General features: G+C 66.5%; 1 protein-coding gene across 3 annotated transcripts; it reads right to left on the reverse strand.

Moving 5' to 3' along the window:
* Nucleotides 1–1164: 1164 nt before the first annotated feature.
* MICALL2 (MICAL like 2) lies at nt 1165–20833 on the reverse strand. Of its 3 annotated transcripts, XM_042921673.1 has the most exons (17): nt 20586–20833; nt 14011–14059; nt 11739–11880; nt 10671–10858; nt 9753–9868; nt 8603–9379; nt 7021–7277; nt 5892–5985; nt 5016–5176; nt 4471–4650; nt 3929–3993; nt 3729–3849; nt 3556–3646; nt 3359–3432; nt 2527–2641; nt 1753–1799; nt 1165–1402 (listed from the first exon to the last, which is right to left on the reverse strand). In XM_042921673.1, the coding sequence occupies exons 1-17, from the start codon at nt 20726–20728 to the stop codon at nt 1308–1310; spliced, it is 2715 nt and encodes a 904-aa protein (XP_042777607.1). In that variant the 5' UTR covers nt 20729–20833; the 3' UTR covers nt 1165–1307. The 3 variants fall into 3 exon arrangements, with proteins under 3 accessions (XP_042777607.1, XP_042777608.1, XP_042777609.1); XM_042921674.1 differs by lacking the exons at nt 10671–10858; nt 11739–11880; XM_042921675.1 differs by lacking the exons at nt 10671–10858; nt 14011–14059; nt 20586–20833 and having other exon boundaries at nt 11739–11852.
* Between the last annotated feature and the right edge of the window lie 735 nt (nt 20834–21568).

Here is a 21568-nt window from a genome sequence, read left to right on the forward strand (position 1 = left end):
TCCTTGCCCACCCCCGTCTCAAAGACTCCACACGCGCCCCAGCCCGCCAGGGGCTCCCTGAGCCTCGGGGGAGGGTCCCAGGCTCCAGGCCCAGGCCCCACCTAACGCTGTGTAGCTTCAGGCGGGTCGCATGGCCTCTCTGAGCCTGTTTCCTTGTCTGTAAAACACAGCTTCCCCGGGTCTCCGCTGCCCCGTCCCCGCTGGCTGGCCCTCTGCCTCCCCCTGGTGGTGAAGAGGCCACACTGCCGCCGGCCCAGGTGTCCAGAAGCACCCCCATGGCCCCGTTGGTCCTCACAGCCCGCGTGCAGCCCAGCTGTAGGTGGTCAGAGGCTCAGAGGGGGCGGGGCTCTGGTCCACGGCCACAGAGCTGAGCGTCTCTGCATCGTGTCTGTGCCAGGCAGCCACCCTCCCTGTCCCATGTCACAGCCTGACCTCAGGTCCCAAGAGTCCCCGGCTGAGACCCTCCAGCACCCCGTAAAGGCAACAGGATGCAGTGGGAGCCCCGTGGGGCCCCGGCCTACTCAGCAGGGTCTCCCCGCTCTGTCCTGCCTGGGACGCATGGGGTCTCGACCCCGTCTGCCACCAGGCTGGGGAGTGTTGGTGCTGTGGCACTGCTGAGGGTCCACGAGGACCACCGCAGCGGGCTCCCACCGTGGCTGGGGACAGCACAGACACACGCCAGCTCCCCACACAAAAGGGGACACTGAGGCCTGGGTCCCCCGGGTGTGGGCAGTGCTGGGCAGGGGCTCTGGGTGAGCTGCCGGGAACCCGCGCCCCTTCAGCCTTCTCTGCCTTGGCCACGCCCTCTCTCCGCCAGAGGTCGGGAAAGGCGGTGAGCCCCACTCCCTGCTGGACACCAGGGCCTGGGGCAATGATGCTTCCAGCCCAGGGCATAGCTCACCTCCGCCCTAAAGGCCAAGGTCACAGATCTCGAGCTTTGGAGATCGTGCGTGGGGCCCGCACCTGAGTGAAGCTGGCACAGACTCGCTCTGTGCCCGGCAACTGTCCCTGGAGCCGGGCCAGGAAGCAGCTTAAATGCCCATCTCTGAGGGTCCAGGCCAGCCCAGGGAGGGTCAGCGCCTGCTCAAGGCCACAGACACGTCCACGCTGGCACAGAACTGGATGCCGGCCACGACCTCCAGGCCGCCCGGGAGCCCGTGGCGCACAGGAGAGGGAGCCAGGCCACGTGGTCAGTTTCTTTATTGAGACCGCTCAGACCCCACAGACAGGGTGGCCCAGGTCCCCACCCCCACGGTGCCGGCCCTGTCCGGGTCAAGGGCGAGGGTCCTGTGTCCCCGCCAGGCAGCTCACTCAGGGGTTTTGCTTCTGCCCTTCAGGGACCAGATCCTGGACAAGCGGAACTTGGGGTTCTTCCTCTGGTCCCCGCTGCTTCTGTGGAGGTCTGGGGGGGGGGGACGACACTGAGGACACTGCCCCTGCCGAGAACGCCCTTCCCTCCCACCCACCAGAGCCCTCCCCGGGCCCCCGGAGCCTGTAGGAAGCCAGCCCCTCCGCCCTCCCTCGTGGGAACCACCTACGCGCCGGCCTTTAGAGGCCCCCCCCCCCCCCCCCCCGGCACCGGCCACGCCCCTCGCCCCGACCACAGGATCAGGAGCTGCCGGTTGGGGCTCCTCTGAGCGATGGGAAGCTTGCTCCCTTGGGGTGAGCCTTTCTGTCCTCAGGCCGCATCTGCCAGATGGGGCCTGGCACCCACCCCACGGGAGGCCCGGCTCCTACCGCTCCCACAGTTACCCAGATTCTGGATCATGTTCTGAAGCACCTCGTCCTCCTCTTGCTCTCTGAAACGGGGGCGGTGTGGCAGTGAGGGCGGCGGGCCTCTGTCGGACTCATGCCCGAGCCTTGAGCCCACCTGACACCTGCATCAGCTGCTCTCCCCGCCCCCTCGGCCGACCCTCTCTGGGTCCAGACCCTCGTCCGTGCCATGGGGACAGACGGGCCCTAGGAGGACCTGGGGGCAAGCTCAGAGAGGGACGCGTCTTAAGAACCTCGGCCACTGACTCTGCGTGGCCTCGGCAGGCCCCTCATTTACACATGGGGACAGAAACGCCCCGTCGGGGTGGTCACGAAGCTGGCGGCCCAGCGCAGCACCAGGAGACACAGGTGGCTGTGTGTATTTAGTAAAAAAAAAGTGTAAATTTCTCTCCTCTGTTGCACGGGTCACACTGCAAGTGCCCAGTAGCCACCTGTGGCTGCCACGGTGAGCCAGTCGCGGCATAGAACGTTTCCGTCCTTGCGAAACTCCGTCAGCAGGCGCTGACCCCCGAGGGTCGGGGAACACGGGGCTCGAGGGGCTTTGTCGGGGAGAACCTCTGAGTCGGGCTGCCTAGGCTGGGTCTGCCTTTGGGCTCAGCGCCCCCGCCTGCGGGACGCACACGGCGGGGTCTTGGACCTTCCTGCCGATGGGGCGGGGGGGAGGTTCCGAGCATGAGGTGGCCAGTCCAGACCCGGCACGGAGGAGCCAGGGCTCTGGCGCCCATCACCTGGGCCCCAAGACCCCGCCCTCACCTGAGCCGGTCCTCCTCCAGGACGTCCACAATGCTGCTGCGGTCATCCACCGTATTCACGTACTGGCTTAGCAGATCCTGCTCCCGCTGGCGGTCCTGGGAGGACTTCAGACTCTCTGCAGGGACAGCCTGCCTTCAGCGGCAGCCCTGCCGTCCCAACCTGCTCAGGGACACACTGTCCCCACTCCTCAGGGTCAGGCTCCTCCACTGGAGGTGGGGGGAGGGTCTTGGGAGCAACTGGACAGAGCCTGCCCTTCTGCAGTGAACTCCTGGCAGTGCCGGATGGACGGATGGATGGACGGACCAGTGAGTCGACGACGGATGGATGGATGGACAGATGAGTGGATGGATGGGTGGACGGGTGGACGAGTGGAGGGATGAGTGGAAGAACGACCGGATCAGAGACCTGGCGCTGCCTGCCCCATCCCACGGCAAGGAAAGGCAGAGTCGGGACCGCCGGGACCCGAGCCCCTGCCCCGGGCCCTCGGCCACGCCATCCACGAAACCGACAGGCCACGCTAGTCTGGGCTGTGTGCGCCTACATATTAGCTCACTTAGTCGCTGCGGCTGAGGGAGGTGGAGGCTGGTGTCCCCACTTTGCAAGCACGGAGGGGTCGAGTGCCCCGGCCAAGGACACACAGCCAGGCGTGGGGGAGCACAGACTCGACCCCGGGCTCCAGAATGTGTGCCATAACCACAACCCATGAGCCTCCCCAAGGGGTGGCCACCCAGGCAGCCCGCTGGAGGGGCCTGGGAATGCCACGTCCGTGCCCGCGGCCAGGACTGAGCGCCACCCCTGGCGGGCCGGGCTCCCGGTGGTGGGCGGGACGCACCGGGCTTGGCCATCAGCCGACGGAGCTCCCCCTCCAGGTCCAGCTGCTGCTCTGCCAGGCGCTGGTCCTTGGCCCTGCCGAGGGGACACAGGCGTGAGGCCCGCCCCGCCTGGCCGGCCGCCCCGCGGCCTGAGCCCAGCCTGCACCCGGAGGCGGCGGCCACGTCGGGGAGGGCCCTTCGGGCAAGGACCCCTCACTTGTACATCAGCTCCGACTCCTGCCTCAGCAGCAGCTGCTTATCGTGAATGAGCTGGAACCAGTCGACCATGAGCGCGTCCTCCGAGGCATCTGGGGAGGGGGGCAGGGACGGGTCAGGCCGGGCACGCGGGAGGGGGCTGGCCCGGCCCGGGGCGGCGTGCACGTGGCTCACCCCCCTCGGCCGCACGCAGGCGCTTCTCCAGCTCCACGCCCTTGAGTTCCAGGGCGTCCAGCTGCCTGGCAATGTTCTGCATCTGTCTCTGGATCTCCTCGGGCACGTAGTCAGGGTGCAGCTGGGGACAGAGGGGTGCTGAGGGGCGGTCGGAGAGGCCGGGCCGTGCACCTTACCCACCTGCACCCTGGCCCACTCACCTTGCTGGCGCTGGTCACTGCCTTGCCAGGTAGGGTGGGGGCGCCGGCCGAGCTCACGGGCCTCCCTGGAGAGGGCAAGACAAGTCTCCTTCCTGGACCTGGGGGCGCCAGGCCCAACGCGACCCAGATCCCGCCTGCCCGGGATGCCCCCGCCCCACCCAGCAGGCCGTGAGAAGTGCACCGCGCCCGACCTCGGTCCCCACCCGCCCCCGGGTCAGCAGCCGGACACCCCATCCGGCGAGCTGCCGAGAGCGAACGCCCCATCATCGCCAGGCCAGTAGGGTGCCGGGAGGAGCCGGGGCCTCTGTCCGGTGGGCGATGGCAGGGAAGTGCTGGGGGCTGGGTCCCAGGTCCCGTAGGCTCCCGGCCGCCCCTCCCGCCTGCATTGCTCAGAGCTGCAGGTGTGCCCCAGGCTGCTGCCTTCCCTCCGTCCTGGGCCCCGTGGGCTCGTCACCCTGCAAACCCCACCAGACGCTCCCTCCTCAGATGAGCCCCTTCCTCTGCATCCCAGATAGCATGGGGGCCGGTGTCTCGGGGCTGACCTGGTGCGTCCTGAGCAGGGGGCTTCTCTTTCTCCTTCTTCCAGCTCCCGGCTGCGGCTTCCTGCTCCCGGGGCTCAGGACAAAGCCAGTCTCCAGAAACGTCCAGGCTGGCAGGGACAGCCAGCTTCCTGCGGTGGGTTTGGGTTGGGGTCGGGGCCGGGGACAGGGAGGGGGATGCGGCTGCCCGAGGGCAGGGGACAGGGTCACGTGTCGAGCCAGCAGGTTCGTCGCCCTCCCCCCTGCCGCTTCCCCAACCCGGGGCCCCACAGGCCAACATGGGGTCAGTCCTCACAGCCCCGTGCCCACGTCCACACAGGGAGGGAGGTCTGTACCCTCGACAGCACAGGGGCAGATGAGCCCAGGGGACTGGAGACCCGCTCAAGGTCACACAGGAAGAAGTGTGGGGGCTGGATGTGGATCCAGGGGCAGCTGAGTGTGCGGGAACAGCCACGCTTACACGTGTGCAAGCGTAAAGGCACGCCTAGGCCGCCACCCCCACACCAGCTCCTCGGGCACCCCGGGGCCGGGTCCCCGCCCGGTATTACCTGAGAGGCCGGGCCCAGGGCTCGCTGCGCCCCGTGTCCTCTCAGGCCCAAGAGGGGCCGGGGGGGTGTGGACGTGCCCCGCAGAGCTCCCAGGGACCTTCCCGGGTGCCTCGCCCGCCCTAGGCTCTCCCAGGACCCGTGGCTCCTTCGACTCCGGACGCCTAGACAGAGGGCAGGGGGTCAGCCAAGGGGGGCACGGGCCGTCCCCCACACCCCCACGCTGGAGGCCAGGAAGGAGCCCACGGCACAGCTCCAAGCACACGCACCCGACCGGCTGTGAACCCCCAGAACACAGGTGCGTGTTCACACACGCACCCAGCTCTGTGGGTGGAAGCACGTGCTCAGCTGATGCGCCCCGGAACCCAGACACCCGCCCTGGGGCAGGTCCCCAAGTGTGCTGCCTGCCCTTGGGCATCGTACTACGCGGGGGGGCGACCACTCTGCACGGTGACCCTGGACCGGCGCGTCCGGCCCCCGGGGTGGGCGCGTGTGACTGTCTAGCCAGGGTACCCGTGGCCTCGCTCAAGGAAGGCTGCGGCAGCCTCTCCCTTCCCCGTCCTAACCGAGCCCCTTCCCCGCTCCGGGCTCAGGCCTGGTGGGCACCCACCAGGGCTGTCATCCCCCTGCCCACCCTCCCAACCTTCCAGCTACATGAAGGGAATGCAGGCCGGTGTGACGGCCCCCACCTCGCTCGGGCTGCTGCAAACTGGCTTCTGCTACGGGAGAGAGGTCCGGGCGGCTGTGCACAGACCCCTCCCACGGGTGCCTCAGTCGGTCCATGTGCCGTCATTTACCTGCAGGCGTCTGCTGACGTGTGCCAGGCCCGGTGCTAGCCCTGGGCGACAGGCCACCGCTCAGGCCCCACCCACCCCTCACCTCTCAGCAGGGTTTTTCTTCTCCACAGGCTTCAGGCGGGCCCTCCATCCTGCCGGCCCGTCCTCCTGGCCTTCCTGGGGGCTGGCACTGGGGCCTAGGTGAGGGCAGGGACACAGGTCATGGGCGGGGGGGGGGGGGGGGTGTTCCGGGTAAGGGGGGGTCTGCTGGGAAAGGCTGGATCTCCCCGCCTCCACCTGCCTGCAGCCGTCCCCTCTCAGGTGGACACAGAGCAGCTCGGCCCACGGGAAGGAGTCCGGCTGGGAATCGGGCTCAGGACTTCAAGCCTGACCACCTGTGCTGTGTGTGCTCAGGGGAATCGCTCCCCTCTCTGAGCCTCAACTTCCCCTGCTTCCAAATGGGTGAGGGTGTGGCCAGGTGAGGCCCGCGGATGCCGAGTGAGCTGTGCGTCTGCCGGGCGTGTGGCTAAGCCATGATAGCCCGTCGGCAGGCCCCCTTGGCTCAGAACGGAGTGGCTTTCATGATGGGGGCTCAGCCAAAGGAGCGAGCTTGGCAAAACCCTCTGCGCGGGGTGCTCTCTGAGCCCGGCTCACTGCGCAGCACTAAGAGACGTCCAGGCGCCCGGAAGAGAGCCACCTCTGTATTTCCGCAAAAAAGCGTGAGGAGCAGCCCAGGAAGGTGAGGCCATGAAACGAGATGCGGTCCAAGGGGGCTCCGGGCTCCAGGCGGGGCCCCGTGTCCAGGGGGCCCCGGGACCCTCAGAGCACAGGGCACCATCGTCGGAACAGGGCAGGAAGGAAAGACATACTCGGGAACCGTGGATGTAGAGCCTCGTGGGAGGCGGTGACCCCGTGGCCGGGGCAGAGCAGGAGCACGGTAGCTGCCTGCCCGCCCACACCGTCACTGGGGACACGGCGCTGTCGGGCTGGGACGGCGGGGCGGGTGAGCGGTGGCCGTCTGGCCGCGCCACGCCGAGGGGCGTCTGCCACCGCTAACCTGGAGTGAGGCGGACCCGGGAGAGAGCGAGGGCCGGCGGCCGCTGTGGAGCGGCGTGAGCGACGGGGACACGGAGCGGGAGCCTGGGCGCCAGGCCAGAAGCCGGCAGATCTCCGGGGAGCGCAGTGGCAGACCCGGGCTCCCCCACCCCAGCCCACATCGGGGGAGCTCTTACCCTTTGCCAGTGGGACCTCCGGCTTCAGCCTGGAGCCAGCACCCGCCTTGCCAGCCCCCGAGGATACAGGCGAGCTCTGGGGTGGCGGGGAAGCCTGCGAGGTGGTGCCTCTGCTTAGGGGGGCTGGTGGCTCAGTCCTCGCAGGGGGATTAAGGGCTTGGGGAGATGCCAGCGGTGACAGCTTGGCCGCTGGACTTGCTCGTGGCCCTTCCGTTCTGGTATAGGATTTCAGAGCAGGGGAGGTGACTGGGGAGGGCCTACAGGTGAGAGAGGAGGCATCAGGTACAGGTGGATCCAGGAGCCCTTCCAACCATGCCTCCCAGGCAGAAGCCCCTCAGCCTCCCCTGGCAGCTGGTTCCTAATGCCCACCCTCCTGAGGGAGATAGCCCCTCCGAGGGACAGGCCAAGGGCACCCACTTCTGACACAGCTGTATAGCGGCACCTGATTTTACCTTCCTGTTTAATTTCGGCATCGGCTGAGATTAAAATACCCCAAAACACACCCCTCGTGGGGCGTGGGATAGCCCCCCGAGGCCCCCCCTTCCATCTACCTGCCTAGAGGCACCTGGGGCTCACTGTGGGCACCCTGCCCAGAGCCGTGGACCAGCCGGGCCTGCCTAGCCCCACCCTCAGCAACACGCTCGAGGCCTCCACAGGGCTGCCTGTCACTGGGCGGCCCTGCATCCCCTGGGGCACACCTGCGTGCAGGGAGCAGGGCTGCGGGCACCGAGCAGGGCCCAGGGCGGCAAGCTGGGCGCCTCCTCCAGCCAGGGCCGCTGCTCTGTGCCCTGTTCTCCCTCTGAAGCCACTTTCTCTCCCTGCTGCTCTCTGGGCCCAGGGCAGCCAGGAGGAGGGGGTCCCCCACGCAGAGCCCTCACACGGCCAAGCAGCCTTGGCCCCCAGGTGCTCGGACATCCCCCGGCCTGCAGCAGGGGGGCAGGCTCACCCTCCCTGGGCACCCCCAGCTGATCCAGAGGGGCCAGAATGCTCCCCCCAAAACAAGGGTCAGCGCAAGGCGGCGGGCACAGCGGTAGCAGCCAGCCTGGCACGCGATCCCCTCACTCACTAGGCCACCGTCGTGTGGTGAGTGGCACCCCCCCCAAATTCAGATCTACTCGGAAGGCCACCTGGAGTTCAGCCTTCGGGCCTCAGGAACTGGGAGAGAACGGTTTTGTGTTGCTTTAGCCCCCAGCGTGTGGTGTGTGTCCCAGCAGCCTCGGGAAACTACCGCAGGGACCGTCTGACCCGTCAGAGGCTGCTGTGTCCGGTGTGCGACACGGGCGGGGGGGCTGAGCTCCGCCGAGGCCAGACTCGACACCGGGACCACTCACGAGCACTCACGGCCTCTGGCTCCCCATCGGGGGTCCTCAGGTGGGGCTCAGGATGTGCCAGGTGGCGGCCCCCAAGAGTGTGTCCGGCACGCCCCCCTCCTGCCGACCACCAGGCACTTTGGGTCCCATCTCATTTTCCCCATTTCCCAGCTGAGGAAACTGAGGCTGGGGAACACAGCCCCACAGTCAGTCCTACAGCCAGGCCAGGCCTGGAACCCTCCTTGGCTGCCCCCGCCCCTGCCCCCACCCACCTGCCAGGCTCCTGAGCGCCGGTGTCCCTGAGCCCCGGCAGGGTCTTCTGCAGGAAGCTCAGTGCCTGTTCCCTGCCGCCGTCCCCAGAAGGCACATCCGCGGGAGCTGGGGCCCTGCCAGCTGGGCTGGGGGCAGCTGCGGGCGTCTGGAAGAAACTCTCCCGGGCCTGCTGTGTCCTGGAGGCCGATGGGGTCCAGTCCGGGGTGTCTGCCGGGACCGGAGACACTGGGCCCAACCTGAGTTTGGTCTGGGGGGCTGCCCCTTGGGGGGTCACCCGGCCTTGCGGCGTGGCTGGGCGAGAGTCCGGGGCACTTGGGGTCGCGGCAGGGTGGGGGCCGACTGCTGCCCTGTCCTGTCCTGGCGACGACCACCCTCTCGGGGAACTGTTGGCCACGGGCACGTTGGCTTTGCCACCCGGCGGCCCCGCCGAGGACCCGGCTGGGCTCCCTGCGTGGACGTGGGAGGAGGCGGTGGCCCGAGGCTCAGTCGTAGTGGGGGCGACACCTTTGGGAGTTGAGTTGCCCACCACAGGCTCCCAGGCCGCCGGCCTGGCCTTTGTCCCCGTGTCTCTGTGCCCATTTGCTTCTTGGGCCTTCCATGGGGCTCTGGGCGGCTTGGAGTCCGAGGCGACAGCCCTGGGCTGTCGGGGGGCCAAGCGCTGCAACGTGGGGCTTGCAGAGGTGGCTTCGGGGTGGTGGCTGGGACACACGAAGACGCCGGGCTCGGCGGTGGCCCTGTAGGCCCCCGAGTGCAGCGTGTTGGAGCACTGCTTACACCTGGTGCAGGGCAGAGGAGGACCCGTGAGCAGGCTCCGGGCCGGCGTGCACTTCTCCATCACACACTCTGCCGGGAGCGCACGCTCATGGAGCCCGGCGTCTGCTCGTCCAGCGGACACCCCTCCTCACGCACAGCGACCGTTCTGAGTCGCAGACTCCGCGAGGATCCTGCTGGGGGCTCAGAAACCCAGGAGGCATCTGTGCCTGTCAGCACACAGGGGCTCACAAACGTGCACGTATGTACGTTCACGCACAGGTGCAGTCGCACACACGCGTGCAAACGTGCACAAATGTACACGCGCACACGCGGCCCGGCACACACGCGTGCTCACAAATGTGCGCGTGTACACACGTGCACGTGCACAGGCCCTACCTGAAGCAGTTCCGGTGGTAGAGCCTCCCGTCAGCCATGTGTCGTTGCACGAGGTGCACGTGTTTGCCACAGACGCCACAGGTGCTGCTGATGGAGCTGCCCGCCGAGGCCTGGCCCTTGGGGGGGGGGGCGGGGGCGGAGGGGGCAGCTGACATGTCTGAGCCCCTGGCCCAGGCCAGCGTAGGTCGCGTGCCCCAGCCCTCCCTCCCGACAGCTGCCTCATCCGCGGCAAGAAGATCCCGCTGCTTGGACCAGAGGGCTGAGGCCCCGAGGATAGCTGCCTGCCAGGCGCAGCCAGGATGGCCCATGCCCAGGCCGGCTGGACTCCCAAGTGCAGGGTCTGCAGCCCGGCCCAAGGAGAGGGGCTTTGGGGCCTGACCTCGAGGATCTGGGGGAACAGGAGACAGATTCGGGCCCTCCTGCTGCTCCGCCCGCCCCCCCCCCCCCCCCCCCCCCCCCCCCCAGCAATCTTAAGGCTGCAGCCGCCGGCTGCTCCAGTCCCTTGGACAGCAGGGGGCGCCCAACCACAGCATGTCACTCGTCCTCCGTCCCCACCTCTGAAAGTGGGGGCACCCTAAAGCGCTGGACAGGCAGGAAGGACACACCCAGGGCTCTTTCCTGACCCACCTGGGAGGCCAGAAACGGCTTAGGAACCAGAAAGTTCTGGGTTCAAGTTTCTAGCCCTGCTCAGAGCAGACCTAGACCTTCCTGGGCCTCAGTTGACCTATCTGTACAACGGGGATCATATCCCGACCACACAGGATTGAAGGAGCTCGTGGAGTCAATCCCGGTGGGTTCCTGATAAACAGCAGCTAAGGCCGTGCCAGGGACCCAAGGGTCCCCCATCCCAGGTGCCCAGGGTGGAGAGGCCACACTCAGTCCCAAGAGCCAGAAGGAAGGCAGGGCCGGGGTGCTTACAGTCCTCCGCAGGGGGCCCTCTGAGCTCCCATCCTTCCACTGGGTGGCGGGCTTTGTGCTGGCTGGAGACAGTGGCCGGCCCTGGGCTGGGGTGGGTGAGGGTCTGGCCAGCTGGGGCAGGGCCTTCTTCCCAGACGGTTCCTCGTCGGAGCCCGACGGGGGCCGCTTAATACCGGCCATGCCCCCAACTGGCACAAGACACAGAGGGTCAGGCTCTGAAGTCATCTGGGCCCACCCCGGCTCTGGGTGCCCTGCAGATGCCAGTGCCCAACACGGGGCCCGGAGCCGGGGGTGTCGGGAGGGGCAGCTCCTGCTGTTCTGGGGGCCTGGGAGGGGCAGCCCCAGCAACCACAAGTGCGCATTCCCAGCAGGGGCCTGGCCTCACCCGTGCCCCTCCCTCTGGCTCTGAGAGCCCTGATCTGGGTCGGGAGAAATGGGACTTTTCTGTTTCTGCACAAAGTGGAAATATCAAGGCGGGGCTGGTCCTGTGCCCAGAGTTGTTCCGGGGATTTCTAAGGCTGGATGAGGAATGTGGGGGGAGGGCAGTAGCTGAGCTTCAGGGTGCATAAAGCAGCTGGAATCAATTCCCTTGGGCCCGGCCATGACCCTGCCCGGAGGACCCACCCGGCCAGGGTTAGCTTGGTGTCTGTCAGGCCAAATGTGGGGGGGGTTGGGGGGGGGGCGGTGAGGGCCTCTGGAGTCAGGCCCGGGAGCCCACCCTGGGGTCCGCCAAGCCGCCTGAGGCAAGATTTGTGGGCATAGGCTTCACAGCAGATGGGCAGATGGGCAAAGCGAGGCCCAGAGGGGAAGGACAGGCAGGATCTGGGTTCATGCGTTCAGTGGGCAAGTGGGTGTGGGGCCGGGGACACCTGGACCCTTGCTCAACCCTTGCAGCAGCACGATGGGGGGCCGTGCTCCCCTGAGGGGAAGCATGGGGATCATGGGGGGCCCCACATGTGCGGCACCAGAGGGGTGCCAGAACAGACTGGCTTCCCGCTTCCCGCCCCCGCCGGGCAGTGCTGGGGGCCGGTGCTGAGCTGGCAGAGGAGGCCTCCAGCCCCGACTCACTAGGGGAGCGTCCATGGAAGTAGTTGTAGTACTGTGACACGTAGGTCAGGATGCTCAGCCGGTCGGGCACCTTCAGGGCCACCATGTCCTCAGCGTCCAGCAGGGCCGGGATGCCCAACTGCTCCTCGGCCACACGGAAGGCCTTGGGTGGGAGTGGGAGTAGTCAGCATGGGTGGGCTGGGAGACATCCCCCCCTCCCTCTCAGCCAGGCCACCAAGCTCCTCCCAGAAGGAGACCAGAAACCCCGTCAGGCCCAGAAAGCTCTGGGTTCGAAGTTCAAGGTCTGCTCAGACATGACCTCCGTGAGTCTCAAGTTTACCGGTCTGTACAATGGGGATCATAGTGCGACCACACAGGACTGAAGTTGCTGGGGAGTGGGTCTCAGCCTTGGCCAGCCTGGCATCTCCTGCCTGTAGACGCCCATCCCTCACCTGACAACCCTCAAGTCCCCATCTGGACCCTTCCCCTAAACTGCTGTGACGCCCTTGCAAAGGCTGAGGGTGACACCTGGGTCTTTAGGTGTCCGAAACGGGGCTCCTGAGCCCTCCCAGACCTAAGCCCGCCCAGCGGTGATGTCCCTCCACACTCAGGTCAAAGACCTCCAATCTCCTTTGACTCCCCTTCAAAATACACCCCAAATCTGACTCCTCCTGCTGCCACCAGCGTCTTCTCACCACCCACCCCACTGTCAACATAGACCCTGCAGACCCCGAGCGCAGCCAGCACAGCAGCCCCCAGGGAGGAAGCCAAGTGCTTCCCTTGCCCTGCTCCGGCCACACCCCCTCTCGGTTCGGGCCACGCCCTCAGTCTTCCAGCCACACCCCCACTCTTCCCACCACACCCCCCTCTGCTGTGGCCACGCCCCCACCCTGTTCCGGCCGCACCCCCTCCTCCCGCTCTGGTCACGCCCTCACCGTCCTGGGCACGCCCTCACTCCGTTCCAGCCTAACACCCCACTATGTTCCGGCCACACCCCCACTCCGTTCTGGCCACACCCCTCTGCTCTGGCCACGCCCCACACTGTTCTGGCCACGCCCCCTCCGTTCCAGCCACACCCCCACTCTGTTCCAGCCAGGCCCCACTCTACTGGCCTACTGGCCGCACCCTGCTCTGCTCTGGCCAAGCACCCACTATGTTCCGGCCACACCCCACTCTGTTCTGGTCACGCCCCCACTCCGTTATGGCCACACCCCTCTGCTCTGGCCACGCCCCACACTGTTATGGACACGCCCCCTCCATTCCAGCCACACCCCCACTCTGTTCCGGTCACGCCCCCATTCTGGCCCCCCCCCCCCCCCCCCCCCCCCGCCCTTTACTCCTCCTAGCCAGGTGCCCTCCTGCCTAGAGCCCTGGCCCCTGGCAGTACCCCCACCAGGCCCGCCCCTCCTCCAAGAGTCCACAGGGCCCACTGTCACTGCAGAGGCCTGCCCTGCCCCGCTCATGAAGACCACGGCGGCATACACCTCCACTCCGTTGTCCCCACGTGTTCACTCCCGCACACGCGCGCTGGTGCACCAGCACAACTTTCTGTCACGATGGACCAGCTCTCTTTCAAGCTGTCCAATGGGAATGTTTGAAGTGTGGACAGTGCTACCGAGAAATTAAAGTTGTCATCTTATTTCTTCTTAATTCAGTTAAACTTAAATTGAAATCGTCCACCAGTGAGCAGGGACCGCATGGGACACGCAGCTTTGACCTGCAGGGCTCCGTCCGTCACCCCCCGCTGGAAAGCCAGCTCTGGACCCGCGGCCGCAGGGCGTGCGTCTGCCTGCCCCTCTGGGCGTCAGCCCATCGAGATAATGGGGCTAATTCTGCAGCAAAGAAACTGAGGCGAGGACAGGGCAGGGCCTGGCCAGCCAGCAGACAGCGGCCACAGGCAGTGTGCTCGAGACCCTGGCGGCCAGTCTGACAGTCCAGCTCAGGGCGGTTGGTCCCCACAGGGTGGGGAAGGGCCAAGCCAAGGGCCCCATCCTCCCAGAGCCACATCTGGACCCCGCTCAGCTACTCGCAACCCCTTCCTTCCCCGGCAGGAAAAAGGGGGCCGGGAGGGCCTGGGCATCAGACTGGAGGCTATTTCTGAGGTTGGGGTCACCCGGCTCAGGACCGGCTGCGGAACTCGGCCGCGCGCCTCCGGTCTCCATGTGCTCATCTGCCCTGGCAGCAGCTACCACAGCTGCCCCCGGAGGTGCCCGAGGGTGGTCCACGGGACCTGGGTGCCGGCACAGGGCAGGCCCACCAAGCCAGCTTTGAGTCAGGAACAGGGGGCACTCACCAGTTTGTTGTTCTCATAAATGTTTTCCTTCCTGAGAGCATCAAAGTTTCTGGAAGACAAAAATACAGGTGTCCAAAGCAGTTCAGAGGTGATCCTGCTGAAATAGGGAAACCGAGGCCAGGAGCGGCAGCTGGGAAGGAGTGAGGCCACACAGCAGCCACGAACGGGCTCGCTGGCCCAGCCTGGATAGTGGGACTTCCTGGAGAGGCCAAGAGCAAAGCCAACATTCAGACACTCAGGCAAGCCCTGCACCAGGGCCAGGCTGGCCCGGGACTCGGTGCCCACACCCACACGGGCACATCTCAGCCCACTGCACCCCTGCAGGGTCGCTCAGAGCAGAAAACACAGCCAGGCCCAGCAGGGGCTCAGCCGGATGCAGGCTGACGTTTCCGGGAGGGCCGTTCAAATACCCATCTGTCTGTCCTCTCTGCCGTCTGTGGGGTCCTCAATGGCAGTTCTGCCCCTTCAGTGTGCACTGGATTGTTCGGGAAGCCCTGTGGTGTGGGGAAGGGCTCGGGCTGAAATCTGCATCCCAACTCAGCCAGGCTGCACCGTCGGACCCTGGGGGAGCCCTCTCCTCTCTCAGGCCACGGTGCCCATCTGAGAGGGGGACAGCAGCTTCTGACCACAGGCTGGGGGGGCCCGGCTGCAGCGGGTCCCAACAGAGCAGGGCCAGGGCCCCGGGCCACGTGGCAGGGACGGGACGGGGCTGCCGTTGGCCCACCTCCCTCCTAGGAGGACCCCCTGCCGGCCTCCAGCCCCACGTCCATCACCCTGGCTGGCTTTGGGGAAACCTCACTGTTTCCGTTTGGACCGCCTCCCAGGTAACGTGTTCCAGATGCTAAGACCACCCCGTGAGCACAGAGGGTGCTTTTGTGCAAGGACAAGATGGCGGGCAGCTCTATCTCCAGATAGACATGGCCAGAGGGGGTGGGCATGGCAGCCTCCTGCTTCATCATCGAGGCCACATGAGCGCTTCACCCTGGGTCTGTCCCACCAGTGTCCATGGCGCGTGGAGTGGCCCATCTCCATGCATCGCCCCAAGGGGTTCTTGGCAGGCCCCGGCCTCCAATCTCAGTGGCTTCCCACCCTCCCCCACCCCATCCCTTTGAAAGTTCAATCTCTTTTCCAGACCTGCCCCGGGTCACTGACCCAAACGGCCGTGTCTCAGCAAGATGCCCCTGTGGCAGGAGGGCAGGGTCACAAGCTCTGTTTTGTCTCCAAACATGCAGGAGAAGGAGGTCCCCTGCCCCCTGCATCTGCCTTGGGCAGGGGGCTGCAGTGGCTGCATCCGGCAGATGTCGTGGGGGCCCTCTGTTCCCCCGGACCCTGAGTGAGCATCTCAGCACTCCAGGTAGGTCCCGGTGCCCACAATAGTGGTGCCAGCCCCCGCTGAGCAGGTCAAGGGGGTGCGGGTCTGAAGCTGCAGAAAGAATTGCCTTCCCACTCAAGTTCAAGGGCCACCACCCTCAGGACCCTGTCCCAGCCGCTTCCCTGGGCCCTCAAGGCCTCCACAGTGGGGCTGGACCACCCTGGCCAGTCTCATGGCTTTCACACCCCTCCTGAACCAAGCTCTCTACGGAGGGTCCTGCCCTCCCAGCCTCCCAAGCTTGGCTCACGCTGTTCTGGGAGGCTGGAACACACTTTCCCTGCCTGACACACCCCACCGGGGTCCCTCCCTGCAGGCACCCTGCAGGTCCCTGAGTGGACACTTCTCTGCCTCTGGCTGGCGGCCCCATGAGCTCACATCCCCCGCAGCATGGGGTTCAGCCGGCATCGCCTTTGTCCCTGAGGCTGCCTGGCCTGGAGCTCTGGGGCCGGCGCGCTGGCAGAAATCTCTGGACTGAGCTGCCTTGCAAACCCCTTCAGAGAGAGCCAAGTAGAGACCACGCCCATCCCTCTCAGGAAGCCCGGTGTGACCAGCTTTCCGCCATGGGGGGGGGGGGGGGTGCGGGGAGGACTCTTGTTGAGAAGGGCTGAACCGTGCCCCCCACCCAAAATGATCTGTTGGAGTCTTCATCCCCAGAACCTCAAAATGTGACCTTCTTTGGAGGCAGGGTCTTCTTTATAGACAGAATCCAGTTAAAATGAGGTCAGGAGGGTGGGCCCTATCCAAAATGGCTGGCGTCCTTATAAAAAGGGAAATCAGGACACAGACACACACAAAGGGGAGACAATGGCCGTCCACAGCCAAGGGGGAGAGGCCTAGAGCCTCAGGAGGAGGCTGCCCTCGGGCACCTGACTCAGCCTCCTAGGGCAGGCCTGACAGACAGACAGCCCAGCTTTGGCCAACCCTCCGGAAGGCGGCCAATCTGTGTGCAAGGCCTTGTTGGACCAGCATGCACGAGCTTCGCCCTCGCTGGCCCTTGGCGAGGCGGCTGCGGCCCAGGGCACTCCCCAAGTTAGATCATGTTTGAGTCAAACTCCTGTAATTTGAATTCAGGTTCTTTCTGGTAAAACTCCAAGGTACCTGCATACAGCTGGTGCACTATAAATGCTCTCTGATGAATGAGTTCTTCCAATGCTTGCCAAACGAGGGGACTTTTGAGGCGTCTATTCTTTCAGTGTGAGCCAGTGAACGCACCCATTGGGTCTATGTGGGCGTCGTGTAAACGCTGACCTGTCGGCCGTGTGCCAGGTGCCAGCATGCGTCCAGCCCTGGCCTGGCCTGGCGTGGCCCAGAGAGCTGAGGCACGGGCCCTCCCCTGGCCACGTCTGACCAACACTGTTGACCTCACACTGCTGAGACAGCCAGCCTCCGGCCCCCGGGCTTTTGGGGCCCTTGGGAATGTGTACCCCCTTCCAAATTCCTGGAGAGCTGACCTCACGCTGTTTATTTCCTGGAACAAAACGCAACCACGTGGGGGGTGGGCGCTGGGCTGGGAAGGTGCCTTTTCCAGGCACCCTCAGCACATCTGGAATTAATCCCAGTGGGAAGGGGAGCGGACAGGAAGAGGGGAGACACATCTCAGAGATGCGTCTGTCTCCACAGAGATGGAGAGGGACAGAGACAAGACAGAAGCCACACGGCAGTGGGGAGGGAGACGCTGGGCACACCGACCTTGCGGTAGAGTGCACAGCCCGGGGAGACATGGGACGTGACGAGGTACCAAGGCCCCAGGGAGAAAGTCTGGGGTGGGTGCAGGGCCCAGGCCCCGCCCTCCTTGCACCTAGTGGGCAAGTGAGACACCTCAGCCTCACTGCCAGGCTGGAGCAAACCCTGACCCCCAACCTTGGCCCAGGGCAGGGCCCATCTGAGAGAGTCAGCCCTGGGGCTTCTGCGGTGGCCTGAGTGGGGCGTCACAGGGTGCCCGCAGCCCCTGCTGTGTCCATTCTGGAGAGTCTGGCCGGAAGGCGGTGGCGGGGGCCCGGGAAGCAGGCCCTCAGGCTGGGGAACAGAAGGCCTCTGTCCCCAGGAGGCTTTCTGCTGGCCAAGAGGCCGGCGTGGGAGGAGAGGCCAGCCCGGCCGCCTGGGCCCAGCCCACCCTCCGCTCCGGGCCAGGAAGAGAAACAGTGGTGTCTCCGAGCATCTGCGTGGGGGGCCTCTCCTGACTCCGGGCTGCATGTGGTTCTCAGGGAGCCCTGCCATGGCCAGGGGGAGAGCCCCCAGCCCCTGCTGTGCCCCAGCCCTGACACCTAACATCGGCCTCCCAGGCTGGAGGGACCTGGAGAAAGACCAGGTACCCCTCCCCATGGGCCTGAGGGTCTGGGAGGCCCAGCGAGTGTGCAGCAGGAACCCCCCCCCCCCGCCCCCACCGGTCTTGTTGACACACCGGCCTGGTCTGTCCGCTCCCCCTACAGATGGCCCAGGAGGAGGAGCCCACGGAAGCCCTGTGCCTGCTGCCCGGAAGGGCTCCTGCCCCTCCTCCCTGGCGGGAGCTGCCACCCCTGCCTCCTGCCTGTCCCCTGAAGCCCTCAGCCCCCTCTGGTCAGCCCAGAAGGGGCAGGAGCCCAGCCCTTACAGGTTTTCTGCCCCGAGTGGGAAGGGGGCTGTTTGTCCCGGGCAGCTCCTGCGCTCACCTGCCTGCTGGGCAGAGGTCGGCATAGCCAGGGAAACAGACCCGAGGGCAGAGCAGCGGGCTTCCTTGAGGCCGATATGAGAGACCCCAGGGGCCCGGGCTGGTGCTGCCCGGCTAACTCCCAGTGGGGCCTCGCTGGGTGGGCCCACCCCCCAACCCATGCTCGCCTCCTGGTGTCCCCGCGGGGCCACCACAGGTCACACGTGCCTCCCGGAGCAGGGCCGCACGATCTCATGGGCGGAGGCAGAAGCACAAGCGGACTTAGCGTCAGCGTAGCACAATCGCCACCTGTCTGGCTGGGCGCCCGGCTCCTTCACAGCTGCTCCCGAGGAGGCCGCAGGGAGGAAGCAGCTTCTGTGCAGCAGGAAGGCTGGACATGAGGCGCAGGGAAGGACTTCCTGGCGGCAAAGTCAGCTGCCGCCGGAGGGTCTCCGAAGGATGGGGAGCATGGGGGTGGGGGGTCGCCCCCAGTCCGGCCCTGGAGGCGACCCTGGGAGGGCGGCACCCGGCACCTCTTCTTTACTGCTACCCCCCTGCCTGCACCCCCGGCCTCCTCCCCTCCCTCCTGCACACAGGGACCTGCAGGGCCCCCACCTTGCCAGGACACCTGCCAAACTCTTACTGTATCTGCAGAGTCCCAAGTGCAAGCCCTCAACCGTAATAGCTCTGTCTGTACCAACTCTGTGCTCATACCCACCACACACCTGTCGTGCCAGATACAGTTCCAGGCGCTGAGGATAAGCAGGGAACAAAAAAGACGTCCCACCCTCCTGGAACTAAAAGCCCAGTGGGGACAGATGGACATTGACCAAGGCAGCAGTAACTGAGATTACCAGACGCCCTCAATGCCGCTCCCTGAGGCAGGGGCCAAGTCCACCGTATTCAGTATGCAGTGCAGGGTACAGAGGAGAAACTCATTAACGGTTAAATGAACAGTTATATGACGCCTGCCTGTGCCAGCGTGGTACACACCCACGTGCACGAGCCTGTGCTCATGCTCAGGCAGTGCATGCTGGGACAGGCTCAAGTGCCCCGCGCGCGCGTGCGCGCGCACACACACACACACACACACACACACACACATATACGCACACACACGGGCCTCCGAACCAGCACTGCTAGAAGCAGACAGAAGCTCCAGGGGCTCCGAAAAGCCCCAACTCTCCAGTTATACCTGTGATGTGGTCCCAAGGCTCCCGGCCAGCAGACGGCCGTACCTTACTTCCCTACAATTGCAGACTTGTGCGGACCTCCAGGCTGCCTGGGCTCAGTCCCCAGCCAGCCTCACCAGGGACCTGCCCGCACCCGGGGTGGGGGGGGGGGGGCTCGGCCTGTCCACCTCCTCTCCTGGTCCTATCCCCAGCCCACCTCCCCATCAAAGCTCAGCTTAGGGTGTTCACTGCCCAACGTCTTCTGCCTCCAGGCACATCCCTGGGCAGGGGGCACACACTGCTGCCCAAGTACCACATGGGGCGACTCCCCATGAAGCTCCACAAATGTCTTTCACAACCTTGGGCAGGAGGAGGAAATACGTGCAGGCCTCTTTCTCAAGACTAGCTTCCCGGTAGAGTGCCTGGGACTACAGGTTACAGCTGGGTGAGGGGGAGGAGCCCCAAGTGCCAGCCTTGGCTCTGCAGATGTGCTCTGAGACCTGAACAAGGGTGTCTCGTCTCTGGGCCTCAGTTTCCCTATCTGTACAGAGAGAGGCCTCACTGAGGAGCTGCCTCTGGCCCCTCGCAACCCTGAGACCTCCCTGGCAAACGCGCACCCCGAGCCACCCCTGGAACCAGCCACGACTTCTCAGAATGCTTTTAAACATTTGTTTCCAGGAGGCAGGTGGCTTTCTGAGGACAGCTCTGTCCCAGCAAGCCAGGTCCCAGCAGCCCAGCCGGAGCGTTTGCTGAGTGAATAACTGGTGGGGTGGGTCCCAGGTGGGGACAAGGTCCAGCAACAAGTGCCAGCCACCACTCCAAGACCCTCCCTGGGGAGTCGCCCTAGTCCTCTCCCCTGCCCACGTGCCTTGGTTCCGGGGGATGGGAGCTCAGCCCCCATCTCATACCCTGTCACCCTGAGGTGCCCCGGCAGGCCTGCCGGCAAGACCCGGGGAAGTCTGGGGCTTCCAGCTCTGCGTCGGCCCCTCCCCCACGGCGCCCCTGGGCTGCATTCCCAAAGGTGCCTGGACCTGCTGGGGCAGGGTCAAGGGCATAGCGCCCTTGAAGCTCCGAGTAACCCACTCTCTGATGCGGTGAGTGGTCCCTGGGGCGGCGGGGCTCTCAGGCGGCGCAGAAGGGTAGCCCCGCCGGCCCTTTCCCAGGGAGACGCGCGGGGAGGAGTGGCTGTGGCCGGAGTCCGGACGCCGGCCTGACTCACGGACTGACTAAGTCAGCGGGGGCGGCCGGCAGGGCTGGCTCCGGCCCAGCTCCGCTTGGTGGACGGGCGAACTGAGGCCACCGGGCGGGTCATGCCCGCAGGACCCCGCTCCGCGCGCCCTCCCCCACCCGCGCTCCCCGGCGCCAGCAGCCTGGGGCTCAGCTTCCCCGCCCGAGGTGCACTCACAGGAGGTCGGGCCGGTGGCGGTGCAGGATGGCGCAGAAGGCCAGGCCGTCGCGGAACGACGTGGTCATGTTGGTGATGCTCACGTCGCGGTAGCCCTCGCACTGCTGCCGGCACCACTGCTGCAGCGCCTTGATGGCGGCCATGCGGGCAGCGCGCGCGCCCCGGCGGCTCGGGGCTCCAACCGCGCCTCCCGGAGCCGCGGACCGACGCCCGCGCCGACCGGCCGGACCGCCGACCTCGCCGCCGACCCCCGGCTCCGACCCGCCGCCCGAGCCCGGCCCCGGCCCCGGGCCCCGAGCCTGGAGACGAAGAGGAGCCGCGGCCGCGCGACCGGCGGGAGTGCAGCCCGAGCCAGCCCCCGGCAGGCCCCGCCCCACCCCGCCGGCCCCGCCCCCAGCCCCCTGCCCCGGCGAGACCCCGCCCCCGAGGCCCGCCTCCAAGGGCCACGGCCCCGCCCCCTGCAGGCCCCGCCCCACCCAGTCCCGAGCGCAGACAACGGCCTCGAGCCGGCCACGCCCCCTCCAGGGCCCGCCCCGCGAGGTCCCGCCCCCGCCCGGAGCCACGCCCACCCGCCTTCCCGCCCCTGTCCCGGGGTCCTGGCCTCCAGGGCTCCCGGGCGGCGTCGGACTTTCTTTTCAACCCCACACACCCCCACCCCCCGCCGCCCGCCCTCGTGGAGAAGTGCAGGACAAAGCCCCTCTACAGACGGGGAAACTGAGGCTAATAAACGGTGGGGCGGTCGGGCCAGTCTTCGGCCCTGGGCACCCCTGGCCTCCCGGGAGGGCGCCCCCACCCCAGCGCGGGAGGTCCCCTCGCGTTTCTGGGCTTCCAGAGGACTTTTCCTCCTGGGTGCTCCTGCTGGCGGGGGTCCAGGCGAAGCCCGGCCTCTCGGTTTCCAGAGCGCAGCTGAGGCTGGTAAAGGGGCGCGTGCCCGCGAGGCCAGCTGGCGGGGGCGGGGCGGGGCGGGCTGTCCCCCACAAGTC

Source organism: Panthera leo, chromosome E3 (assembly GCF_018350215.1).
Source record: "Panthera leo isolate Ple1 chromosome E3, P.leo_Ple1_pat1.1, whole genome shotgun sequence".
NCBI classification, from domain to species: domain Eukaryota; kingdom Metazoa; phylum Chordata; class Mammalia; order Carnivora; family Felidae; genus Panthera; species Panthera leo.